This window comes from Sminthopsis crassicaudata, chromosome 1 (assembly GCF_048593235.1).
Source record: "Sminthopsis crassicaudata isolate SCR6 chromosome 1, ASM4859323v1, whole genome shotgun sequence".
NCBI classification, from domain to species: Eukaryota; Metazoa; Chordata; class Mammalia; order Dasyuromorphia; family Dasyuridae; genus Sminthopsis; species Sminthopsis crassicaudata.
In genome coordinates, this window is record NC_133617.1 from 581,435,780 (window position 1) to 581,457,127 (window position 21,348).

The 21,348-nt window shown below is 35.9% G+C and overlaps 1 protein-coding gene and 1 long non-coding RNA gene across 11 annotated transcripts in view; one reads left to right on the top strand and one right to left on the bottom strand.

Moving 5' to 3' along the window:
• LOC141551049 (uncharacterized) overlaps nucleotides 1–21,348 on the bottom strand; it is a 72,747-nt gene that overhangs the window by 19,498 nt on the left and 31,901 nt on the right. The gene's annotated exons all lie outside the window — the stretch shown is intronic.
• The window catches only part of ANKDD1B (ankyrin repeat and death domain containing 1B), an 83,410-nt gene that overhangs the window by 4,783 nt on the left and 57,279 nt on the right, over nucleotides 1–21,348 (top strand). For 8 of the 10 annotated variants that reach the window (XM_074282300.1, XM_074282298.1, XM_074282301.1 and 5 more), the window contains exons 2-3: nucleotides 13,203–13,306; nucleotides 17,685–17,783. In XM_074282300.1, coding sequence (XP_074138401.1) covers nucleotides 13,203–13,306; nucleotides 17,685–17,783 — 203 coding nt within the window. Of the gene's footprint in view, nucleotides 1–2,968; nucleotides 3,230–13,202; nucleotides 13,307–17,684; nucleotides 17,784–21,348 lie in introns of all 10 variants that reach the window. The other 2 variants (XM_074282306.1, XM_074282307.1) reach the window with 2 other exon arrangements.

The window sequence follows — 21,348 nt, forward strand, 5'->3', positions numbered from 1 at the left end:
TCATTTCACTTTGCATCAGTTCAAGTAATTCTTTCCAGATTTTTCTAAGAGCATCCATCTCATCATTTCTTATAGCACAATAGCATGCTATCACAGTCATATGCAACTTGTTCAGTCATTCCCCAATTGATGGACATTCCACTCAATTTCCAATTTTGCCACCATCAAAAGAGCTGCTATAAATATTGTTGTACAGATAGATCCTTTTCTTTTTTCTTTTTTTAAAAAAAAAACTCTTTGCATTATATAGCAGTGATATTACTTGGTTAAAGGATGTATGTACATGGTGTTTAGTCCTTTAAGAATAGTTCAAGGGGGGGCAGCTAGGTGGCGAAGTGGATAGAGCACCGGCCTTGAATTCAGGAGGACCCGAGTTCAAATCTAGCCTCAGACACTTAACACTTCCTAGCTGTGTGACCCTGGGCAAGTCACTTAACCCCAATTGCCTCAAGAAAAAAAAAATGGTTCCAAATTATTCTCCAGAATGGCTGGATCAGTATACCACTTCGCCAACAGTAACATGAATGTCTCAACTTTCTCACATATCCCCCAATATTTATCATTTTCCTTTTGTGTCATATTAACTAATCTGATAGGTATGGGGTAGAAGCTCTGAGTTGTTTTAATTTTGTGTATCTTATTCCCTCTTTGAGCTAATTCTAATAAGAATAAGCTTCATTGGCTTCCCCTCCTCCAACTTCCCCATTTCCCCTTTCATTATAAAGGCTTTTATGTAAGATCACTTACCTCATTCTACCTTTCCTTTTCTCTTAATATATTCTTTCTCACCCTTTAATTTTATTTTTTAGATGATTTTCCCCTTTTTATATACATACCTTCTCTCTATTTATACTTTTAACTGACCTAATAAGAAATTTTTTGGCATTAACAGATATCATTTCCCCATGTAAAAATGTAAACAGTTTAATCTTATTAAACACCTTATGATTTCTCTTTCTTGTTTACTTTTCTCTTGAGATTGTAATTAAAAGTCAAATTTTCAATTCAACTCTGGTCTTCTCATCAGAAATGTTTGAAAATTCTCTATTTCATTAAATATCCATCTCTTCCCCTCTTCCCCAAAGGAGTATGCTCACTTTTACTGGGTAGGTGATTCTTGGTTATAATCCTAACTCTTTTCCTATCTGAAAAAATCATATTCCAAGCCCTCAGTCCTTTAACGAAGAAAATGCTAAATATCATGTTATAACTACATGTTAGGATATTTGAAGTATTTCTTTCTGATTGCTTATATTTTCCCTGTCCTGGGCACTCTGGAATTTGAATAATATTCTTGGGAGTTTTCATTTTGGGATTATTTTCAGGAAGTGCTAGGTAGATTCTTTCAGTTTCTATTTTATCTTTTGTTTCTAGAATATCCAGAGTTTTCCTGATAATTTTTTGCAAGATGATGGCTAAGGTCTTTGTTCTTTGCTTTCAGGTAGTCCAATGATTCCCCTCCCCCCCCCCTTTTTATTAAGAAAAACAGAAAAGGAATATAAAACAAAATAAAGCAAAACAAAAGAGAACATTGACACATGGCCCAACAGAACATTAGGGAGGATTAGGGAGGATCCAAATATATAACACCAAATTACCAGATCAAGAAAACATGTGTGTGGGTGTAGAAGAAATAATGTTCATGAATGTCCATTTTTTCTTTACTTCCTTGTAAATTGTTCTTTGGTTCTCTGCTGCGCACCTTATTTATCTTATTTCTTTTCCTCCTTTTCCTCCCTATCATCACCCCCAAGCAAGCCACAGTTAAGAAAAGATTTATTTATATATACAAATATAGGTATACACACACACACACACACACACACACACACACACATACCTTTCCTATCCCAGCTGACTTTAATTCTGCTCCATAACTTGCCTTGCTATTACTTAACCTCCCCACACTTGAGAATCCCTCTTTTGTCCTCTTCCCTCATCCTTTGCTTCCCTATTCACCCATCCCTCCCTCTTTATTTCTTTATAGAGTTTGGAGGGTGCTATACCCTTTATGACATATATGTAGTGTTGCCTATTAAACCCATTCTCGATGTGAGTAGGTTTTCAGAACTACAAGCCTCCTTCCCTTTCTAACACCTCTATGTCTATTCTTCCTCTTCACCTCATTTGTATAACATGATTACTATTTTTACCTTAACTCTGCCAATCTTTCTTTTGAGCTACTCTATTGTTGATGTGAAACTTAAACATATGTTTCCCATGTAAAAAACAATTTGTCCATGTTTAAACAGTTTGTCCATGTTGAGTTCCTTAAAATTGCTCTTTGATATTGGCTCTTAAATGTTAAATTCAGGTTTGGTTCATAGAAAGTCCTGAAAATCTGCAAATTCATTGAATATCCATTTTTTTTTCCTCATTCAAAATTACAGATAATTTTGATATGATATTTTGGCGGCAGGCCTAGTTCTTTTGATTGTCTGTAGATATAATTCCCTCTTTATTGTGGCTGCTAAGTCTTGTATAATTCTAATTGTAGCTCCCATGTATTTTAATTGTTTTTTTCTTGTTTGCAAATTTTTCTCTTTGATCTCAGGGTTTTGAAATTTGGCAATAGTATTCCTCTGTGTTTTCTACCAAAAATCTCTTTGAGATGATGATTGGTGGGTGTTAGGATTCTTACAAGATGCTAAGTCACTGGAATGATAGAGACAATAGTTATCTAATTTAGCATGGTTCAGTATGATTGATCTGACCCTACAAGGAGATGTTATGGGCCAGAACTTGAAACAAGGTACTGAGTGGAATTGAGGAGACAATGGTTAAATTTAGTTTAGCATTAATTTAATACTACAACAAATAATGATTTCCTAGTGATGTAATGATTGGTGTGTACTCAGTGTACAGCATATAAGCAAGAAGCTCTCAGGGCCTAAAGAGACAAGTGCACTAGAAGCTCTGGGAGGTGGAGATAGATTCATTCCATCTTCCATCTTTGTTGTGGCTGGAGACTAAGCACAAACCCTTGGAAGTCAGGGAGATTCAGAAGCCAGAGCTCAAGCTCTCAGAACCAAGACTACAGAAGGCCTCCAGAAAGCTAACCAGGCCCCAGAAAGGAGACAAGACTTTGAAGGAAACAATAAAGGATTTGGACTTTAACTCCTGGCTGCATTTGAGGTGATTACACTGAACTGAAACAAAGGCTGCCTCCAGAAGTCCCCCAAGAAACCTGCTCTCAGAGAACATTATATTTTAGAGAAGAATATTACAGGTGGGTTTTTTCTATTTCTACTTTCCCCCTCATGTTCTATCACTTCAGGACAATTTTCTAGTATTATTTCCTGCATTATTGTGTCAAAATTCTCATTTTAATCACAATTTTCTAGCAGTTCATTTATTATATTTTCTTTTTTTGATCTGTTTTCTAGATTGTTTTTCTTCTGAGATATTTTACATTCTGTTCTATTTTCTCTTTTGTTATAATCTGTTTTGTTATTTCTTGGTCTCTCATAGCTTTACTGGCTTCCCCTTGCTAGATTGTAATTTTCAGAGTTATTTTCATCTTTGAGGCTCTATATATACCTCCTTTTCTAATTGGTTAACTTTTATTTTTCATAATCTTGTTTTTCTTGGATGGCTTTTATTTAGTTGGGTTTTTTTTTTTTTTTAATATATCTCTCATTTGATTTTTTAAATTTCTTTTGAGTTTTTCTATAACTCTCTGAGTAGGGAGCCATTTCATGTTACTTTTTGGGATAGAAGCTTTTTTTAAAACTAAAGTATCCTCCTCTGAAGATGAATCCCAGTCTTTCCTGTTTCCATTATATGTTTCAGTGATGGGGTTCTTTCTTTGCTGGTTCATTTTTTCTTAAATAAGAAGTATTAGTATAAACACCTCTAATCCTGGTGGGGGAGTTGATGCCTCAAGCTTCCTCTCCACTCTGGCACCTCTCCACTCTGACTAAGAACCCCAAACCAAGAGCTCCACTCTCAGTCAGCAGTGCCCCTATACCATTGCTTCTGCACTCACCAGGTGCTGGTTCCTTCTTGCCCCGGCCTGTGTCTTAGCAGCACAGTTGGGCCTGGCATTCCTAATCAGTGGATGTTCACTCTGTCTTCCTGGACTCAAACCCCAACTCCACAAATAGTCCAGGAGGTAAAAGTCTAACTGGTTCCTGCTGAGGCTCCAACCACACCTAGCTAGCCCAAGGGATTCCCCACTTGATGGGTCTTCAGAGTTAGGCTGAAGATGTCTGCACTTCAGACAGGTTCATCTCGGGCCTAGGGTCTTTCTTTAGATCTTGTTAAGGGGGAGGACATCTGTTCTACCCCAAGTCTTCTTGATTTTTCAGCAGTCTATGTTTATTCTGAGGCACAAAATTGTTCTATTTGTGGGGAAAATCTGAAGAGCTTGAAACTTACCAACTTAATGAATGTTATGGAATATTATTGTTCTATAAGAAACAATCAGGAGGATGACTTCAGAGAGGCCTGGAGAAACTTCATGAATTGATGTTGAGTGAAATGAGCAGAACCAGAAGATCACTGTACACAACAAGATTATACAACAGTCAATTCTGAGGAACGTGACTCTTTCCAATGATCTTGTGATGAAGAGAACCATCTATGCCCACAGAGAGGAATGTGGATCACAACATAATAGTCTCACTCTTTTTGATGTTCACTTGCATTTTGTTTTCTTACTCCTCTTTCTTTTTGAATCTGATTTTTCTTGTGTAACAAGAGAATTGTATAAATATATTTAAACATATTGGATTTAACATATATTTTAACATGTATAACTTATAAAAGAAATTTACCAATTTACGCTGCCATCTTCCCAGAATCTTCCTCCAACCATAGGTAATTTCTGTGAAGCTTAGGTCATTCTTTAGGACTCACTTGCTAAGCCTTAGAGCACTTAAAATCTTTTGTATTTGCACATTTTCTGCTACCTAATCTGTAGATTGCCTTGGAATTATTCTCTAATCTGTTCCTATGTGCTGTTTTGTCTCTTTAGCAAACGTTTGCAGGTACATGTATGTGCATGTCTTCTTTTATGTGGCCTGCAGCATCCCTCACAGTTATGATCTCACTGGTGCTTCATCAATGCCTAATGAGTAAAAAAGGTTTCTCTCAAAGTCACACAAGAGCATTGTACCTGTTCTAGTCTATTTCAAAGATATCAAAAATCTAAGTTAAACAAGATACATGAAAGTACTTTGACATATTTGGGGAAAATACTTATCCTTTAAAAGATCAGTGATGTTATCTTCAACATAAAGAAGATCCAACTCACTTCCAGCTGATCAATGATGGACAGAAACAACTACAGCCAGAGAAGGAACACTGGGAAGTGAATGTAAATTGTTAGCACTACTGTCTATCTACCCAGGTTACTTGTACCTTCGGAAGCTAATAATTAATGTGCAACAAGAAAATGGTATTTACACACATATATTGTATCTAGGTTATATTGTAACACATGTAAAATGTATGGGATTGCCTGTCATCTAGGGGAGGGAGTAGAGGGAGGGAGGGGATAATTTGGAAAAATGAATATAAGAGATAATGTTATAAAAAAATATTCAAGCATATATAATGTCAAAAAAAATTTATAAATAAAATTTAAAAATTAAAAAAAAAAAAAAAAAAAAAAAGATCAGTGATCTTGATTTTCCCTACCTTCTTAGAATGTAAGTGTAAAACAGAATTTCCTTGAGAGCGTTTTAAGTTGTAGAATTGCTGACCTCTGTTGGTAGAAGGAATTTCTTCATTGGCAGTGATGCAGTGGATAGACAGCCAGGCCTAGAGTCAGGGAGACTCATCTTCCTGATTTTAATCTGGCCTTCGATATTACTAACTGTGTGACCCTAGGCAAGTCACAGAGCCCCATTTGTCTCAGCTTCCTCATCTGTAAAATGATTTGGAGAAGGAAATGACAAATCACTCCAGTATCTTTGTTAAGAAAACCCAAATGGGGTCACAAAGAGTTAAATAAAACTGAAATGATTGAACAATTAAAAAAAAAAAAAGTCCTCTAAACTAGTGAAATCTAAGGTTTGGCAGAGAGGGGAAAAAAATCAAAGCAAAATCTGGCATTCTCCAATGATAATCAAGGCTGAGAGGATAGTCTGAGCAGGTCAAGTTGTCATTTCCTCACACAGTGCTTTCTCTGTGCTGTCTTCAGAACTCTGAAAGACTTAGTATTAAGTCCTAATTAGTTGATTTGCCTTGAGAAAACTAGCAGAATATTGTGCAGCAGAGCTATGGGGAAGAGACTGAAATTGGAGAACAGGGCCAACATAATGTCACATAAGCTTATCTACTGGATTCTTCCTCCTTTCTACCTTCATGAATGGAAACATCCTTTAAAAAGCAACAAAAGGTCGTGCATACAGACAATGGGAGTGTGATGGGAACTTTTGCTTCATCCCAATATTCCTCTTCATTAGTGCCAAGGTTTTATGGAGGATGGGAAGATACGAGGAAGGAAGGAAAGCAAATTGCAGTTAGTCACTGACTTGGGAAGGAGGCAAGGGACCAGTTAACGGTTTGGGATTAGAGCTGGTTGAGGAGGTCATTTGGGAGAGAACAGTCTATCTATCATCTGTTTCACATTTCTAAATGTTCTACTTTCAGCTTCCCGAATGAAGGCTAGTTGTACAGAGCACCACAGTTAGCTAAGTCACACAATTGGCTTTGACTTGGGGGATGAAAAACAACAAAGAGGAAATAATGATTTCAGAGAGCTGAGGTTTGTTTGTGCAGGCACTATGACACTTGCAGAGCCTTCTGATCCCAAGGAGCTTGTATAAGCAGTGGAATTAGCCTAGGTAAGCATGAAAAGTATAAATAAAAAAATCTGATTATGGTGGCCATTGATGTATTTCATATGACATTGTGAAATTGTCAGGGTCACTTATCTCAGTTGTAAGGCAATAGCAAAGCCAGTCAAGGTCAGAGGCTCTGTTCCCATATCAAGCCTTTTTATGGAGAAGAAGCATGGCGCAGTGAATAGAAAGATAATCTTTTTTTTTAAGCTTTTTATTTTCAAAACAGATAATTTTTCTTTTTTTTTTTTAAATTATATATTTTTTGACAGTACATATGCATGGGTAATTTTTTTTACAGCATTATCCCTTGTATTCATTTCTTTTCCAAATTTTCCCCTCCTTCCCTCCACCCCCTCCTCTAGATGATAGGCAATCCCATACATGAAAACTGATAATTTTTCAACATTGACCCTGGCATAGTCTTGTGTTTCAGATTTTCCTCTTCTTCTCCCCATCTCCCTCACCTAGAAGGCAAGCAATCCAATATATGTTAGACATGTTAAAATATGTGTTAAATCCAATATGCATAAACATATTTATACAATTCTCTTGCTGCACAAGAAAATTCAGATCAAAAAGAAAAGAAAGTGAGTAAGAAAACAAAATGCAAGTGAACAAGAACAAAAAGAGTGAGAATGTTATGTTGTGGTCCACACTCAGTTCCCACAGGCCTCTCTCTGAGTGTAGCTGATTCTCTTCATTACTGAACAATTGGGCTGGCCTGAATCTCATTGTTGAAGAGAGCCATGTCCATCAGAATTGATCATCGTATAGTCTGTTGTTGCTATGTATAATGATCTCCTGATTCCGCTCATTTCACTCAGCATCACTTCATGTAAGTCTCTCCAGGCCTCTCTGAAATCATCCTGTTGGTCATTTCTTACAGAACAATAATATTCCACAATATTCATATACCACAATTTATTCAGCCATTCTCCAATTGATGGGCATCCACTCAGTTTCCAGTTTCTGGCCACCACAAAGAGGGCTGACACAAACATTTTGGCACATACAGGTCCCTTTCCCTTCTTTAAGATCTCTTTGGGATATAAGCCCAGTAGTAACTCTGCTGGATCAAAGGGTATGCACAGTTTGATAGCCCTTTGAGCTAGGTCTATACTGCTCTCCAGAATGGTTGGATTATTTCACAACTCCACCAATAATGCATTAGTGTCTCAGTTTTCCCACATCGCCTCCAACATTTATCATTATCTTTTCTTGTCATCTTAGTCAATCTGAGAGATATGAGAGTTGTCTTAATTTACATTTCTCTGACCAATAATGATTTAGAGCATTTTTTCATAGGACTAGAAATAGTTTCAATTTCTTAATCTGAAAATTGCCTGTTCATATCCTTTGACCATTTATCAATTGAAGAATGGCTTGTGTTCTTATAAATTTGAGTCAATTCTCATTTTATAAATGAGGCTTTTATCAGAATCTTTGGATATAAATTCCGCCCCCCTCCCCAGTTTTCTGCTTTCCTTCTAATTTTGTCTGCATTGGTTTTGTTTGCACAAAACCTTTTTAACTTAATATAATAAAAATTATCCATTTTGCATTTCATAATGTACTCTAATTCTTCTTTGGTCACAAATAATTCCTTCCTTCTGCATAGATCAAATTATCCTTTGTTCTTTTAATTTGTTTATAGTATCACTCTTTATGTTTAAATCATGAACCCATTTTAACCTTATCTTGGTGTAGGGTGTTAAGCGTTGGTCAATGCCTAGTTTCTGCCATACTATTTTCCAATATTCCCAGCAACTTTTGTCAAAGAGTGAATTCTCCTGTGCTCAAAAAGTTATCAAACTGTGCATACCCTTTGATCCAGCAGTGTTACTACTGGGCTTATAGCCCAAAGAGATCTTGAAGGAGGGAAAGGGACCCACATGTGCAAAAATGTTTGTAGCAGCTGTTTTTGTAGTGGCCAGAAACTGGAAACTGAGTGGATGCCTATCAATTGGAGAATGGCTGAATAAATTGTGGTATAAGAATGTTATGGAATATTATTGTTCTGTAAGAAAAGATCAGCAGGATGATTTTAGATAGTCTTGCAGAGACTTACATGAACTGATGCTAAGTGAAATGAGCAGAACCAGGAGAATGTTATACATGGCAACAAGATTATATGATGATCAATTCTAATGGACGTGGCTCTTTCAAATAGTGAGATGATTTATCCAGTTTCAATGATCTTGTGATAAAAAGAGCCATCCAAACCCAGAGAGAGGACTATAGGAACTGAGTGTGGATCACATCATAACATTCTCACTCTATTTGATGTTGTTCACTTGCATTTTGTTTTCTTTCTCTTTTTTTCTCCTTTTTGATCTGATTTTTCTTATGCAGCAAGATTATTGTATGAATATGTATACATATATATTGCATTTAACATATACTTTAACATATTTAACATGTATTGGACTACCTACTATCTGGGGAGAGGGTGGGGGGAAGGAGGGGAAAAGTTGGAACAGAAGGTTTTGTAAGAGTCAATGTTTTTTGTTTTTTGTTTTTTGTTTTTTTTTCCTCCTTTTTTTTTTTATTTTATAATTATAACATTTTTGACAGTACATATGCATGGGTAATTTTTTACAACATTATCCCTTGCACTTACTTCTATTCAGATTTTTTCCCTTCCTCTCCCAACCCCCTCCCCCAGATGGCAAGCAGTCTTATACATGTTAAATATATTACAGTATATTCTAGATACAATATATGTGTGTAGAACCGAATTTCTTGTTGCACAGGAAGAATTGGATTCAGAAGGTAAAAATAACAGTTTACATTCATTTCCCAGTGTTCCTTTTCTGGATGTAGCTGGTTCTGTCCATCATTAATCAATTGGAATTGGATTAGCTCTTCTCTATGTTGAAGATATCCCCTTCCATCAGCATACATCCTCGTACAGTATCATTGTTGAAGTGTATAATGATCTTCTGGTTCTGCTCTGTAAGAGTCAATGTTGAAAAGTTACCTATGCATATATTTTGTAAGTAAAAAGCTATAATAATAATAATAATAATAACTTAAATAAAATAAAAAGTTAAATAAATATGTATTACTTTTCTTCTAAGGGAGGGGAAAGGAGGAAAGGAGGGAAAAATTTAGAACACAATGTTTTATAAGACTTGTTGAAAAATTATCCATGCATATATTTTGAAAATAAAAAGCTTTAATAAAATTTTTTTTAGATTAGTTATTTTTTTAAGTGAGTTCTTATCCCAGAAGCTGGTGTCTTTGGGTTTATCAAACACCAGATTACTATAGTCATTGAATATTATGTCTTGTGAACCTAACTCCACTGATCAACTGCTCTATTTCTTTGCCAGTACCAAATGGTTTTAATATAATATAGTTTTATAATATAGTTTTAGATGTGGTATAACCAGACCACCTTCATTTGCATTTTGTTCATCAATTCTCTTAAAATTCTTGACCTTTTGTTCTTCCAGCTGAAATTTGTTATTATATATTCTATGTCTGTAAAATAATTTCTTGGTAGTTTGATTAGTATGGTACTGAATAAAGCAGATTAATTTAAGCAGAATTGTCATTTTTATTATATTAGCTTTGCCTACCCATGAACACTTGATATTTTTCCAGTTGTTTAGATCTGACTTTCGTTTGTGTGGAAAGTGTTTTGTAATTGTGTTCATATAGTTCCTGACTTTGTCTTGGCAAGTAGACTCCTGAATATGTTATATTATCTACAATTATTTTAAATGGAATTTCTTTTTGCATCTCTTGGTGTTGGACTTTGTTGGTAATAGATAGAAATGTTGATGATTTATGTGAATTTATTTTGTGTCTTGCAACTTTGCTAAAGTTGTGAATTATTTATAGTAGTTTTTAGTTGATTCGCTAGGATTTTTTAAGTACACATAATATCATTTGCAAAGAGTGATAATTTTATTTCCTCATTACCTACTTTAATTCCTTTAATTTTTTTCTTCTCTTATTGCTAAAGCTAATATTCCTAAGACAATATTGAATAGTAATGGTGATAGTGGGCAATCTTGTTTTACCCATGATCTTACTGGAAATGGTTCTAGTTTATCCCCATTACATATGATGCTTGCTGATGGTTTTAAATAGATGCTACTGACCATTGTAAGGAAAACTCCATTTATTCCTATACTCTCCAGTGTTTTCAATAGGAATGGGTATTGAATTTTATCAAATGCAAAGCATAGTATTTTCAACTTTTATTGTTGTTCTTTGTTTGCTTTTTCCCCCCCTTTTTTGGTCTGGTTTTTCTTGCACATTATGACAAATATGAAAATATGACAAATATGACAAAATATGAAAAAGAAGAATTACATATATTTAAGCTTTATCAGATTGCTTGCTATCTTGGGGAGTGGAGAGGTAAGGGATGGAAGGAGAAAAATTTGGAACACAAAGTTTTACAATATGAGTTTTGAAATTGACTATGATTTTTGGAGAAGGGTAGATCCATGAAAAGATTTCCTAAGAGGGATCTGTAACCCTTAAGTGAGCCCTTATTATAAATATCCATTGAAGATAGATTTATCAATCTAGCCAATATCAGGACCAGGTAAGCTGAAAGTTTAAATTATTTTAAGATTTTCGCTTTGGAAGAAACTTGAGAAGTAATCTATTCTCAGCTCTTCTTTTAACAACATGGAAGCTTGAAGCCCAGAGACATAAAATGTCTTGTCACACAACTATATTCTCAGCAACAGTCTCCATTATACTACCCTGCTTCTCAAAAGCCGTTCTCTTAAACCTTTGATGCCCTATATCTCCCCTCTTTTCCATAATAATAGATTTATAGAGTGCTTCATATATCTCATCTCATTTGAACTTCAAGATATCTTTTTTAAGGTAAGCATTAAAGTGATTCTTTTTCCCCCTACCCATTTTACATTTTAGGAAACTGAGGATCAAAGAGGTTAAGTGACTTGGACATGGACAACCAGTAAAGTATCAAAGGCAAAATTAGAATCCAGGTCTTCCTGACTCACAACTTCAGCATGAAAACTCCATTACCAGAATGCCTCTTATGTTTAGAAGCATGGACCTAGAAAAGCAGAATGATCCCAGAAGTTCTTTTTCATAGTCTTGACACATAGAAGCGTTCCTAGTCAAGATGTCCAGTGACCAATGTTGCCTTTTGATTAGCCTTAAGTTCTTGGATAGTAGATGTCTATATGTCACCATGCTATACCAATAAAGTAATAAAACATTATTATCAATTACAGTTATTGCTTGCATTTATGCAATGTGATAATTTTAAAATAAAATTTCCTGAAGTCCTAGCCTATGGTATTTTTTTTTGGGGGGGGGGGAGGTAGTGCTTTTCTTTTGGTCAGTTTATGTAAGTGAAACTGTATTCCTCCCCTTTTATCCTGGCAAAAGTAGTTGTCAACAATTCCCTCCTTCTTCCCTCTGTTTCCCTTCCTCCCCTTCCAATGAAACCAGTATCTCTCAATTCATGTCTTAGGATGGAGAATGCATTGATATCTTCTGGGTGGTTTGATGAACCCTGCTTTTTGCTTGATGTTTTGACTGGCAGATAGGAAAGAAATAAGGGAGGAAAAGAGGAAAGGAGAAAGGAAGGAAGGAAGAAGGGAAAGAAGGAAGGAAGGAGGGAAGGAAAGAAGTGACGTGGGTCTAGTGGTCTTTAGAAATGTGAGAATCTGTTCTGGTCGCTCAATAGAAAAATCAGGTTGAGATCTCCAACTGAATGAGACCACTTGTGCAAGTTAATAGTTCAAGCCACTGGGAGTGGTCCTGGGCTAATCTTCAACTCAATAGAGGGTGCAGCTAATCCCCCACCAAGATTTCCAACAGAATGAAACCACATAACTGCCCTGAAGGGTGGTTCTTTGTCAGAAGAAAGTTTCAGAGTTCACCTCCAAAAGTCAAGAGGGACACAATTTGCATCAGAAGGAAGGAAGGAAGGAAAATTCACCTATGCTAACTTACAAGATGGGAAGGCCTATCATTTGAGTTGACTATACTTAGTTAAGTTTACATCCAGTAGAATACAAACTACTTGAGGGTACATGCATTCTGGTATTTAGATTCCCAGTGAGAGGTAGTTTGAAAAGAATGCTTTGTCTAGAGTTAGGAAGACTTGGGTTCAAATGTCACTTCTCACCCTTACTAGCTGGATGGAGTCATATTACCTCTGCACTTAAGACATATCTGTTACGTCATAGTTGACTTGTGATTTACTTCAGTAAAAAGATTTCCTCTATGGCGAGCTCCCCAAAGTGGCAAAATCATAGATCTTTTCACTATCTACAATACCTGCCATAGTGTCTTACATATAGTTCACGCTTCATAAACATTTGTTTAAAATGGATTTCTTGAGTGTGTGTTTTTTAATTCTCTCACTCTCCATTTCTCTTTTGCACTTGCTTCCTCCTCTAGTGCTGCCAAATGAGAGAAGCTTTCACCATGCTGCTAAAAGAAACAATTTGGATATCATGGAGCAGCTGATTGAGGAGAAGGTTAACATTAATGCTATGGACAATGTGAGTATATACAGTGTGAGTATATACTGTAGCATAGAAAATAATTGAGAGTAATGGCTGAGATGGACCAATTTTCTCAGCAGTCCTGGAGTAAGGTTAACACCTTATATTTACAATTGAATCCTATCCCTATATTTACAATTGCCTTTTGGATCTTTCCACCAGGATGAACACCAAAGTCTTGGGATCTGACCCTGAATTTGTCCTCTTCTCTCCTACATCATCTCCTTCTCCTAATTTCTCTTTCTGTTGATATTACTGCCACATTTTGCAATTACCTAGGTTCATATATTTGTCATCTTTGACTCAGATTCTTAGATCTAGAAATAAGAAGGACTTGCCTAGTACAATGCTTTTCATTGTACTGATGAAAAAACTGAATTCAGGAAGGTTACATGATTTAGTCTGGATCACAGTGGTAATTAGGGTGGGAGTTGGGATTTGAATCCAGGTCCTCTGACTCCAGTATTACTGAATCACTCCAGTATCACAGGAACACTGATACTGGAGTCAGGGGACTGGGGTTCAAATTCCAACTCTCATCTTACTAACCCAAGCTGGCTATTCTCCCTCACCTCCCACATCAAGTCAGTTGTCAGTTCCCTGTCAATTCTAGCTCCACATCTCACCCACCTTTATCCAGATCATCTTGAACTATGTTCCTAGCTCATAGTTACCATTCTCATCTTTTGTATATCCTCTCCCCAATTTATGCTTTGCACTATTGATGAGAGTAAAGCTCTGTATGATCTGGGTGAGCCCTGTAAAATTACATAAAATCACCAAAAAAAAAAAAAGTCTCCTTTGATCTACAAACTCAAAAGGTCTTGTCTGCAAGATAGCTTTCTTGGGAGAAGTTATAGCTCCAGGCACGATTTCACATTCATCTAAGACTTCCCTTAGACTCATGCATAAAATGGGTCTTCAGAAAATGATTCTTTGAGATCACTTCTTTCTTGAGAATGATATGCCCACCAATTGAATCCCTCTTGGTGTTTCTTTAACAATAAAGCTTTTTTACCATAGTCTTTGGGTTAGTGAATTTCTTTGCCCCAACCTGGGCTTTGAGAATGGAACCTCATCCATTCCTGCCTAACCTCTTCTTCAGTACCCTCATCCCTTATCACTATTACTAGAATAATAAAATATATACTACTAGCCTTGACATTTAAGGTCTTCCATCACTTGGGTTCAACCATCTTCTTTCATTTATTCTACTTTTACAGCCCAGCTAAACTATGCTTTGTGCATGTTCTCTTTCTCTCCTGCCCCAAAATACTTCCATGCTTTTGCTTACCTCGGCCTTGCCTGGCATGGCCCTCACCTCACCTCACCTCCATCTATCCATCCTTTCCTTGGAAGCCCAACTAGGGTGCTACATCCTGCATAAAGACTTTCATGACATCCCACCTCCAGGAGAACGGAATCTTTATCTTTTCAAACTAGATCTAACCTCTGCCCTGATTACCTTCTCCCTGTATCAAAGGTTTGTCTACTGAGGCATCTTTCCAGGTCAGAGAGGAATTCATTGAGAATGTAATTTTCTTTGTATTCCTTCATCAAAGGGAAAGGAATGAGGTAAGATACAATGAGTATAATTGCAAGCAACTGATACAGTGGATACAATTTGGTAAGATTCACTGTGGGTAGTAGAAAGTGAACTGGATTTAAAATCAAGAGTCCTGGGTTTGAATCTAACATTTATAGTCATCTAGCCATAGAAAAGATCTTCAAGTTTTCTCTTTTCTTAAAATAGAGGCATTCATATTTGCTCTAGAGGCAGGCAAAAACACGAATTTATTAGATTTTCAAGAGCTGCATAAATGTCAGTTGCTTTTATTTTACTAATAAAGTTCGGTGATTGAATTGGATTAAAAATGTGAAATCAGAGGGTACTACCTCCCTGGGTATGAGTTTATCTTCTCATTGGGGAAGGACGTGGGTGTTTGCTTGCATTTTAGTCTTCTCTGTCAGACTTAATACATTGCGGGTATGTGGTAAATCAACAGGTGAGATTAAAGACTTGGATTGCAATCTGCTTTTTCATTTGGGCCTCTCAAATTCTGAAAAGTCAGGACTTCCTTGGCTATTTGATCTTAGTTGATATTCTTCCACAGAATGTCATTTATGCTAAGTTCCTCCAAAGCTGAAATCTTTAGGAAAAAAAAAAAAAGACTGCTTAATAGCATTATTGTTGAGTTATTGTAAACCTTCCTGTCTGGCCAGAAACCTTTGATTTCAGCTCCTATCTCTATGGTGTCAGGTTTCGGAGAAATGAAGGGCAGCAAGGGAGAGCTAAATAGGTCCATTGCTAGAAATAGAGGTTTCCTGTTTCCCTGGATTTCCTGCATCTTCTTCTTCATTACGGAAATCCCTGGATACCCCTAACAATGTTTCTAAAAGTAGGACAGGGGTAGGGGAGAGAAAAAGAGATGTATAGGGCCAGTTGATAAGGACAATCTATGTGCATGGGCTTGTGTGTGTACATGACCACGTGTCAGTGTAATAGAAACTAAAACTAGGGAGTACCAAATAGTTGTTTATTGGGGCAATTCCCATAAATGATTATGCTTCCTCATCTACTCCATATGGAAAGTTCCTGGGTTTTTGTTTGTTTGTTTGTTTGTTTGTTTTTTGGTAGGGAAGGGATAAGAATTTTGCTTTTATCAGCATGGGAAAACTTTTAGCATAGAAAAATCTTTCTATGTATGCAGATCAACAATTTGTAAAATTCATATGAAATCTTAAGAGAGTTGCCTAGAGTCACTGAGAAGATTAAGGAGGGAATTGGCCACAGTCACACTGGCAGTATATGTAATGGGCATATGGAGTCTTTCAGATTCCAAGTCTAGCTCTCTCTGGAGATTTTTCTTTTTCTTTCTTTCTCTCCCTGACATTGGATTTGTGATTTCATTGGTATAAGGAACTCCCAGTTAGGAAACTCCCTTTTCCAAGGCACATCATCAACTGCCTTATAACTAAAGTCTGAGAGAACGGCCTGGCACATTGAAGAATTTAGTGGTCCTTTGAATCAGAACTAATATGTGTCAAAGGCTGCCAAACTGCCTTTCATGTGGGTTCCTATAAGGCATTAAATTTAATAAGCAGGTGCCCTCAGAGGTAGGTAAGTGTTGACATTTAAAAAGTAGGTTAAAATATTTGTTACAAAAAATTTGTTTAATTCCACTCCCCTACCTTACCCACAGTGGTAGGGGGTAGGAAGGAGAGGGAGAAATAAGTATAGATGGGGGGGGGGGGAAGAAAAAGAAAGAAGCATTGCAAAAAATCTGCAGATGGAATCGGTAAAGGAAGGCCAGAAAGAACTAGACAAGTAGGATAGTTTTGAAGTTACATGTTATATAAACAGATACATAGACATATATGTGTATATACCCACATATATATTAAACAAGGATATGCATAATCAAAAATTTAAAGTTTTATGTATGACCTTCTTCTATTATTACATATATATGGAAATTACTATTTTACTTTGGTATTTATAAGTTCATTTTTAAGTGGTAGTCTAAATTCTAGTTGGTAAGAATATCTAACTGCTTTTATATTTGTCAATCATCTGGTAACAAAGATGCTATCCTTAGACTGTATTTTAATGCTGACTTTCCACCAACAAAGATTCCCATCTAAGTAACAGGTACAATGTATGTTCTGGGAAAGGGGGGAAGATTTTAAAAAAAATAAGTTTTATAGACAAATACTGAATAAAGAGACTGGTTACACATTTCCTTTTTTTTTTTCTTGTATGAAAATTCTTAACCTCTACCCAAGATTTTGTGCTAAGGAAAAGAAAAGGCTTATTTTACAAGCTAACTCTGTTGTATTAGAAGAATGACTGGTTCTGCACTGAGCTTCAGCTCTTCCTAGTAAATTTTATATGCCTTATGTTTCTGGCATACATCCCAGTGGGCTGTAAACCTCCCCAATACTATGTGAAACCTAATGCATTTTTGAATTATGCTGTAAATAATTCATAGTACGTTCTAGGCAGACCAAAAACAGTAGAGCAGAATGATTTTAAAAATAATTTTTGTTAATATCTCTTATTTTTCACGTTACCACACCTTCTCCCAGGACCCTTTCCTTAGCTCCCTCCATAGAGCCATTCCATAAAACCAATATTTTTTTAAAAAGGGGAAGGGAAAAAAGGGGAAAAATTAAGCTGAATGTTTTTTAAATTAAAAACTCAAAGCAAATGTTGGCCTCTCCAGAAAGACTTTTTTTTTTTAAAGAGCAAACACTTTTTGATGACATGATAATTAAAATTTTCATTTCTAGTTCTGTCTTTTAAAAAATGCATTTTTATTCTCTACCATAAGAAACCTCCAATAAGCATTTACTACAAACTGTGTTTACTTAGATGAACCGCACAGCTCTGCATTTTGCCGTGGGTGGAAATCATTTATCAGCAGTAGACTTCCTTCTGAAACATAAAGCCAGGGTGGATGTTGCTGATAAGGTAAGCTCATCTTCACCTAATAGAATTGTGTGAGACACTTCCATTAAAGCTAGTGTATTACTGAAGAAGGAAAAAGTTATTGACTTGAGAGACAGACAGACAGACAGAGAGACAGAGAATGTCTTTTCCCTGTAACACATAATCAGTAGTCTTTTTCCATGGTGATGGTTACCTATGAAGTTTATATACATGTGAATATTAAATTAGGCTGTCTTTATATGCAGAAATTACCCTCTTATCTCATCATAAACAGAAGCAATGCTTTGGACTGGTTGTTCAGGGATGGTGATGAATTCCACAAGTGACCCTTGAGACCAATAGTATGCATTTTCAAGACAGGAAGTAGTACAGTTTGTAGTTATTGAACAGGCTGAAGCAAACTAGTTCACAGGGGGAATGAACCCATGACTTTGCCCTTGAGATAAAAATGTTCAATCACCTGAGCTAATAAACCACGGGGATGCCTGTTTACATATATAAACTGACCCACCCAGGAAGCTTCCTGCCCATTTACCCTGTTTCCTCTTTGTATTACTGCTCTAGTTTAAGAAACTATATATAATGCTTATAGATTCATGGGATTGAGAACTGGAAGGGACTTTTATGATAATACAATTCAAACTTTTTATTTTACTGAGGAACAAACTGATGCCTAAAGTGGCTTGCCCAAAGTGACATTGATAGTAAGCAAGAGAGCTTAAATTTGAACCCTCCACCTTAAGTGGAAGTGATGGAGATTTTCTTGTGGAAAAGCAGAAAGACAACTGACCCTGATGTGAGAGCACGTGAATTTCATTTCCATTTGTAGCAATGGAAAATTGTGTGATCATGGGCAAGTTGATTAAACTTTCTGGCCGTCGGTTTTCTCATGAGGACATTAGTCTTTTATGAAATTTCTGAGCTGTGTCTCAGTTTCACATTTATGATTTTTTTGATGATTCTATAATATGGCCCTTCACTGAAACAATGAAGATGTGGTGAATGAAACTAATGTATAGAGAAAAGGAGTATGAAATTGTAGCTGAATGAGATGAGGTGAGATCTTTCAAGACAGTTGTGAAAATCGAGTAAGGCTTCAGAGTTTGTGTAGGCCTGAAGGACTTTGAGCATAATTGAGTCCCCTTCCTGCTATCCTCCCATGATACAATTTCCTCCCTATTTCAGTCAAATATGGCAACTATGTACCCATTGGTCAAGTTCAATTTCGTGGGTAGATCTAGTATTTAGAATGTAAGACTCTCAGCCAATGAGGATGAGGGTCAGTGGTGGGAGGGGGTGTTTGCCTTAGGGATTAAAGGGGCTGTCCTGCCCACTGGAGGCCTTCCTCTCTTTGATTGTCAGTTGGAAGGGTGGGACACCCTTCTCCTGAGAATGTACTATAAACTTTGCTTTTCTCTAGAGCTCTCTCCAGCTTTTTTATTAAATGGTGACCCCTCACCATTTCCGTACCACACATAGCCAATTTCACTGTTTCACGTAGTTTAGTTTGCTAACTATAGTATAGACTAGTCTATGGGCCAATCATGAAGATTTCTTTTGGTTTTACTCCAGGGTTATCTTTTCCTTTTTTTCCCTTACAGTTTTCAAATATCACTGAAATAATATTAAGGAAATATTTATTTTTTGCCATTTGAATAATGGTCATGCCCTCTTATTGATTATGGAGGTGAATAACTGGCCATAACCTCCATTTATATAGAGGTGAATAACTGCATTAACCAAGGAGCAGACTCTATAGTCCCAGAAAACATTTCTTGTTTATCTCAGCTTTCATTATCCTGTTCCCAGGAGGCTATGCTAATGGCTTTCAAAGAGAATAAATAGTCTGCTTTCCTTTTTTGGTTTTGGAAAATGTTGCAATTGCTGATCCAAGTCTTAATAACATCTATACAGTCCTACTATGTTATTTAAATTCAGGACTGGTCTATGGCGTATTGAGTAGACAATTATATTCCATAAATAATAGAGAAAAATTTTCATTACCTGTTCTCTCTTTGGAGCTTTTTCAAAATGCATAATTGTGTTTTCCTGTAAATGTAATATTATATCTGGCAAGTATTCGGCAAGTAAGATCATTAGTTCAAAGACAGAATGTAATTTCTCTCAGGTAAAATATAGAGCAATTTCCTACATATTTTATTTTCTTGATCAAATAAAGATTGCCAATTTTAGTACTTTTATCATTAACCTAATTACTCTTAGGACCATGAGTGTATAAAAAATTTAAGTAAAAAATAAGAGTAGGTTTCCATCATGAATGGTTTGTTTTGCCAATTAATTATATGAATACTAAGCCCTATGTGACTTAGGCTCTTCAGTAGCTTCCTAATGAATATCTCTATCTTTAGCCTCTCATATCACATTAATCTCTTTTATCTATTCACATAACTGTACCTTGGCCCAAGCCCCGTCACTTCTCACCTCAACTATTATTATAGCCTCTTGTTTATAGACTTCTCTGAAGTTCATTCTCTGTGAATAGATGCCAAAGCAATTTGACCAAGTCACTTCTTTGCTTAAGAAATTCTAGGGGCCTCCCATTCCCTGCAGGATAAAATGAAGACTCTTCTGTTTGGCATACAATAAAAACTGACTCCAGCTTACCTTTAGCCTCATTTCCTATATGTATGTATGTATGTGTGTGTATGTATGCGTATATATATATATATATATATAAAACCAACTTAGTATTCAATAAACCTGATAATATAATTGAATTGGATGTAAACTTACTTGGTGAGCACAAAAGCCATTTAGCAGAAATTAGGATTAGACCAACATTCACACTATATAATAATAAGTTATTATTAACTCAGTAAGCTCAATATGGAAACTCAACCAAGAATATTAAAGGTCACATGACAGGATATCACACACACACACACACACACACACACACACACACACACACACACACACACACACAGAAAGAGAGAAACAAAGTGGGGAAGGGGGAACCAAACTACAAGTATGGTTAAGTAGAATTCTTAACCAAACAAGGGATATATTTGTTCACAAAAAAACAAAACAGATCATTTATGATTATATGTAATTGTATAGTTTTTGAATGAACAAAATCAATATAGCTATCATAAGAAGGGAAGCTATTGATTGGGTAGAAATTCATCTCATATGTCTAATCAGAGTCAGATAGCCAAGATATCTAAGGAGCTATCCAGGAAACTTTTATATACAGCTTATTCTGTGAAGCATCTGAATAGCTGAAGTTTTACTGTTTGTTCAAAATGCTGTATAAAATGCAAATATTTTAGCAGAGAAAGTTCATCATATAAGGTCAACTGAATTTTTTAAAAGGTCCCTCCCAGCTCTAACACTCTATGGACTATTATTTTTTGATTCTTTTGCCTATCTGAATAACATTTTACTTTATCTTGTATATTCCAATTTTCTCTTTGTTAGGTAACTGTTTTGTATTTCTATCTCTCATGTCCAAATAACTTATACTTTTTTTGTATTATCTATCTAGTAAGCATCATGTTGTCATATAAAATGGTAAAAGAATAATGTTAGAAAATATACCTTATTTCCTTTTCTGGATTATTTT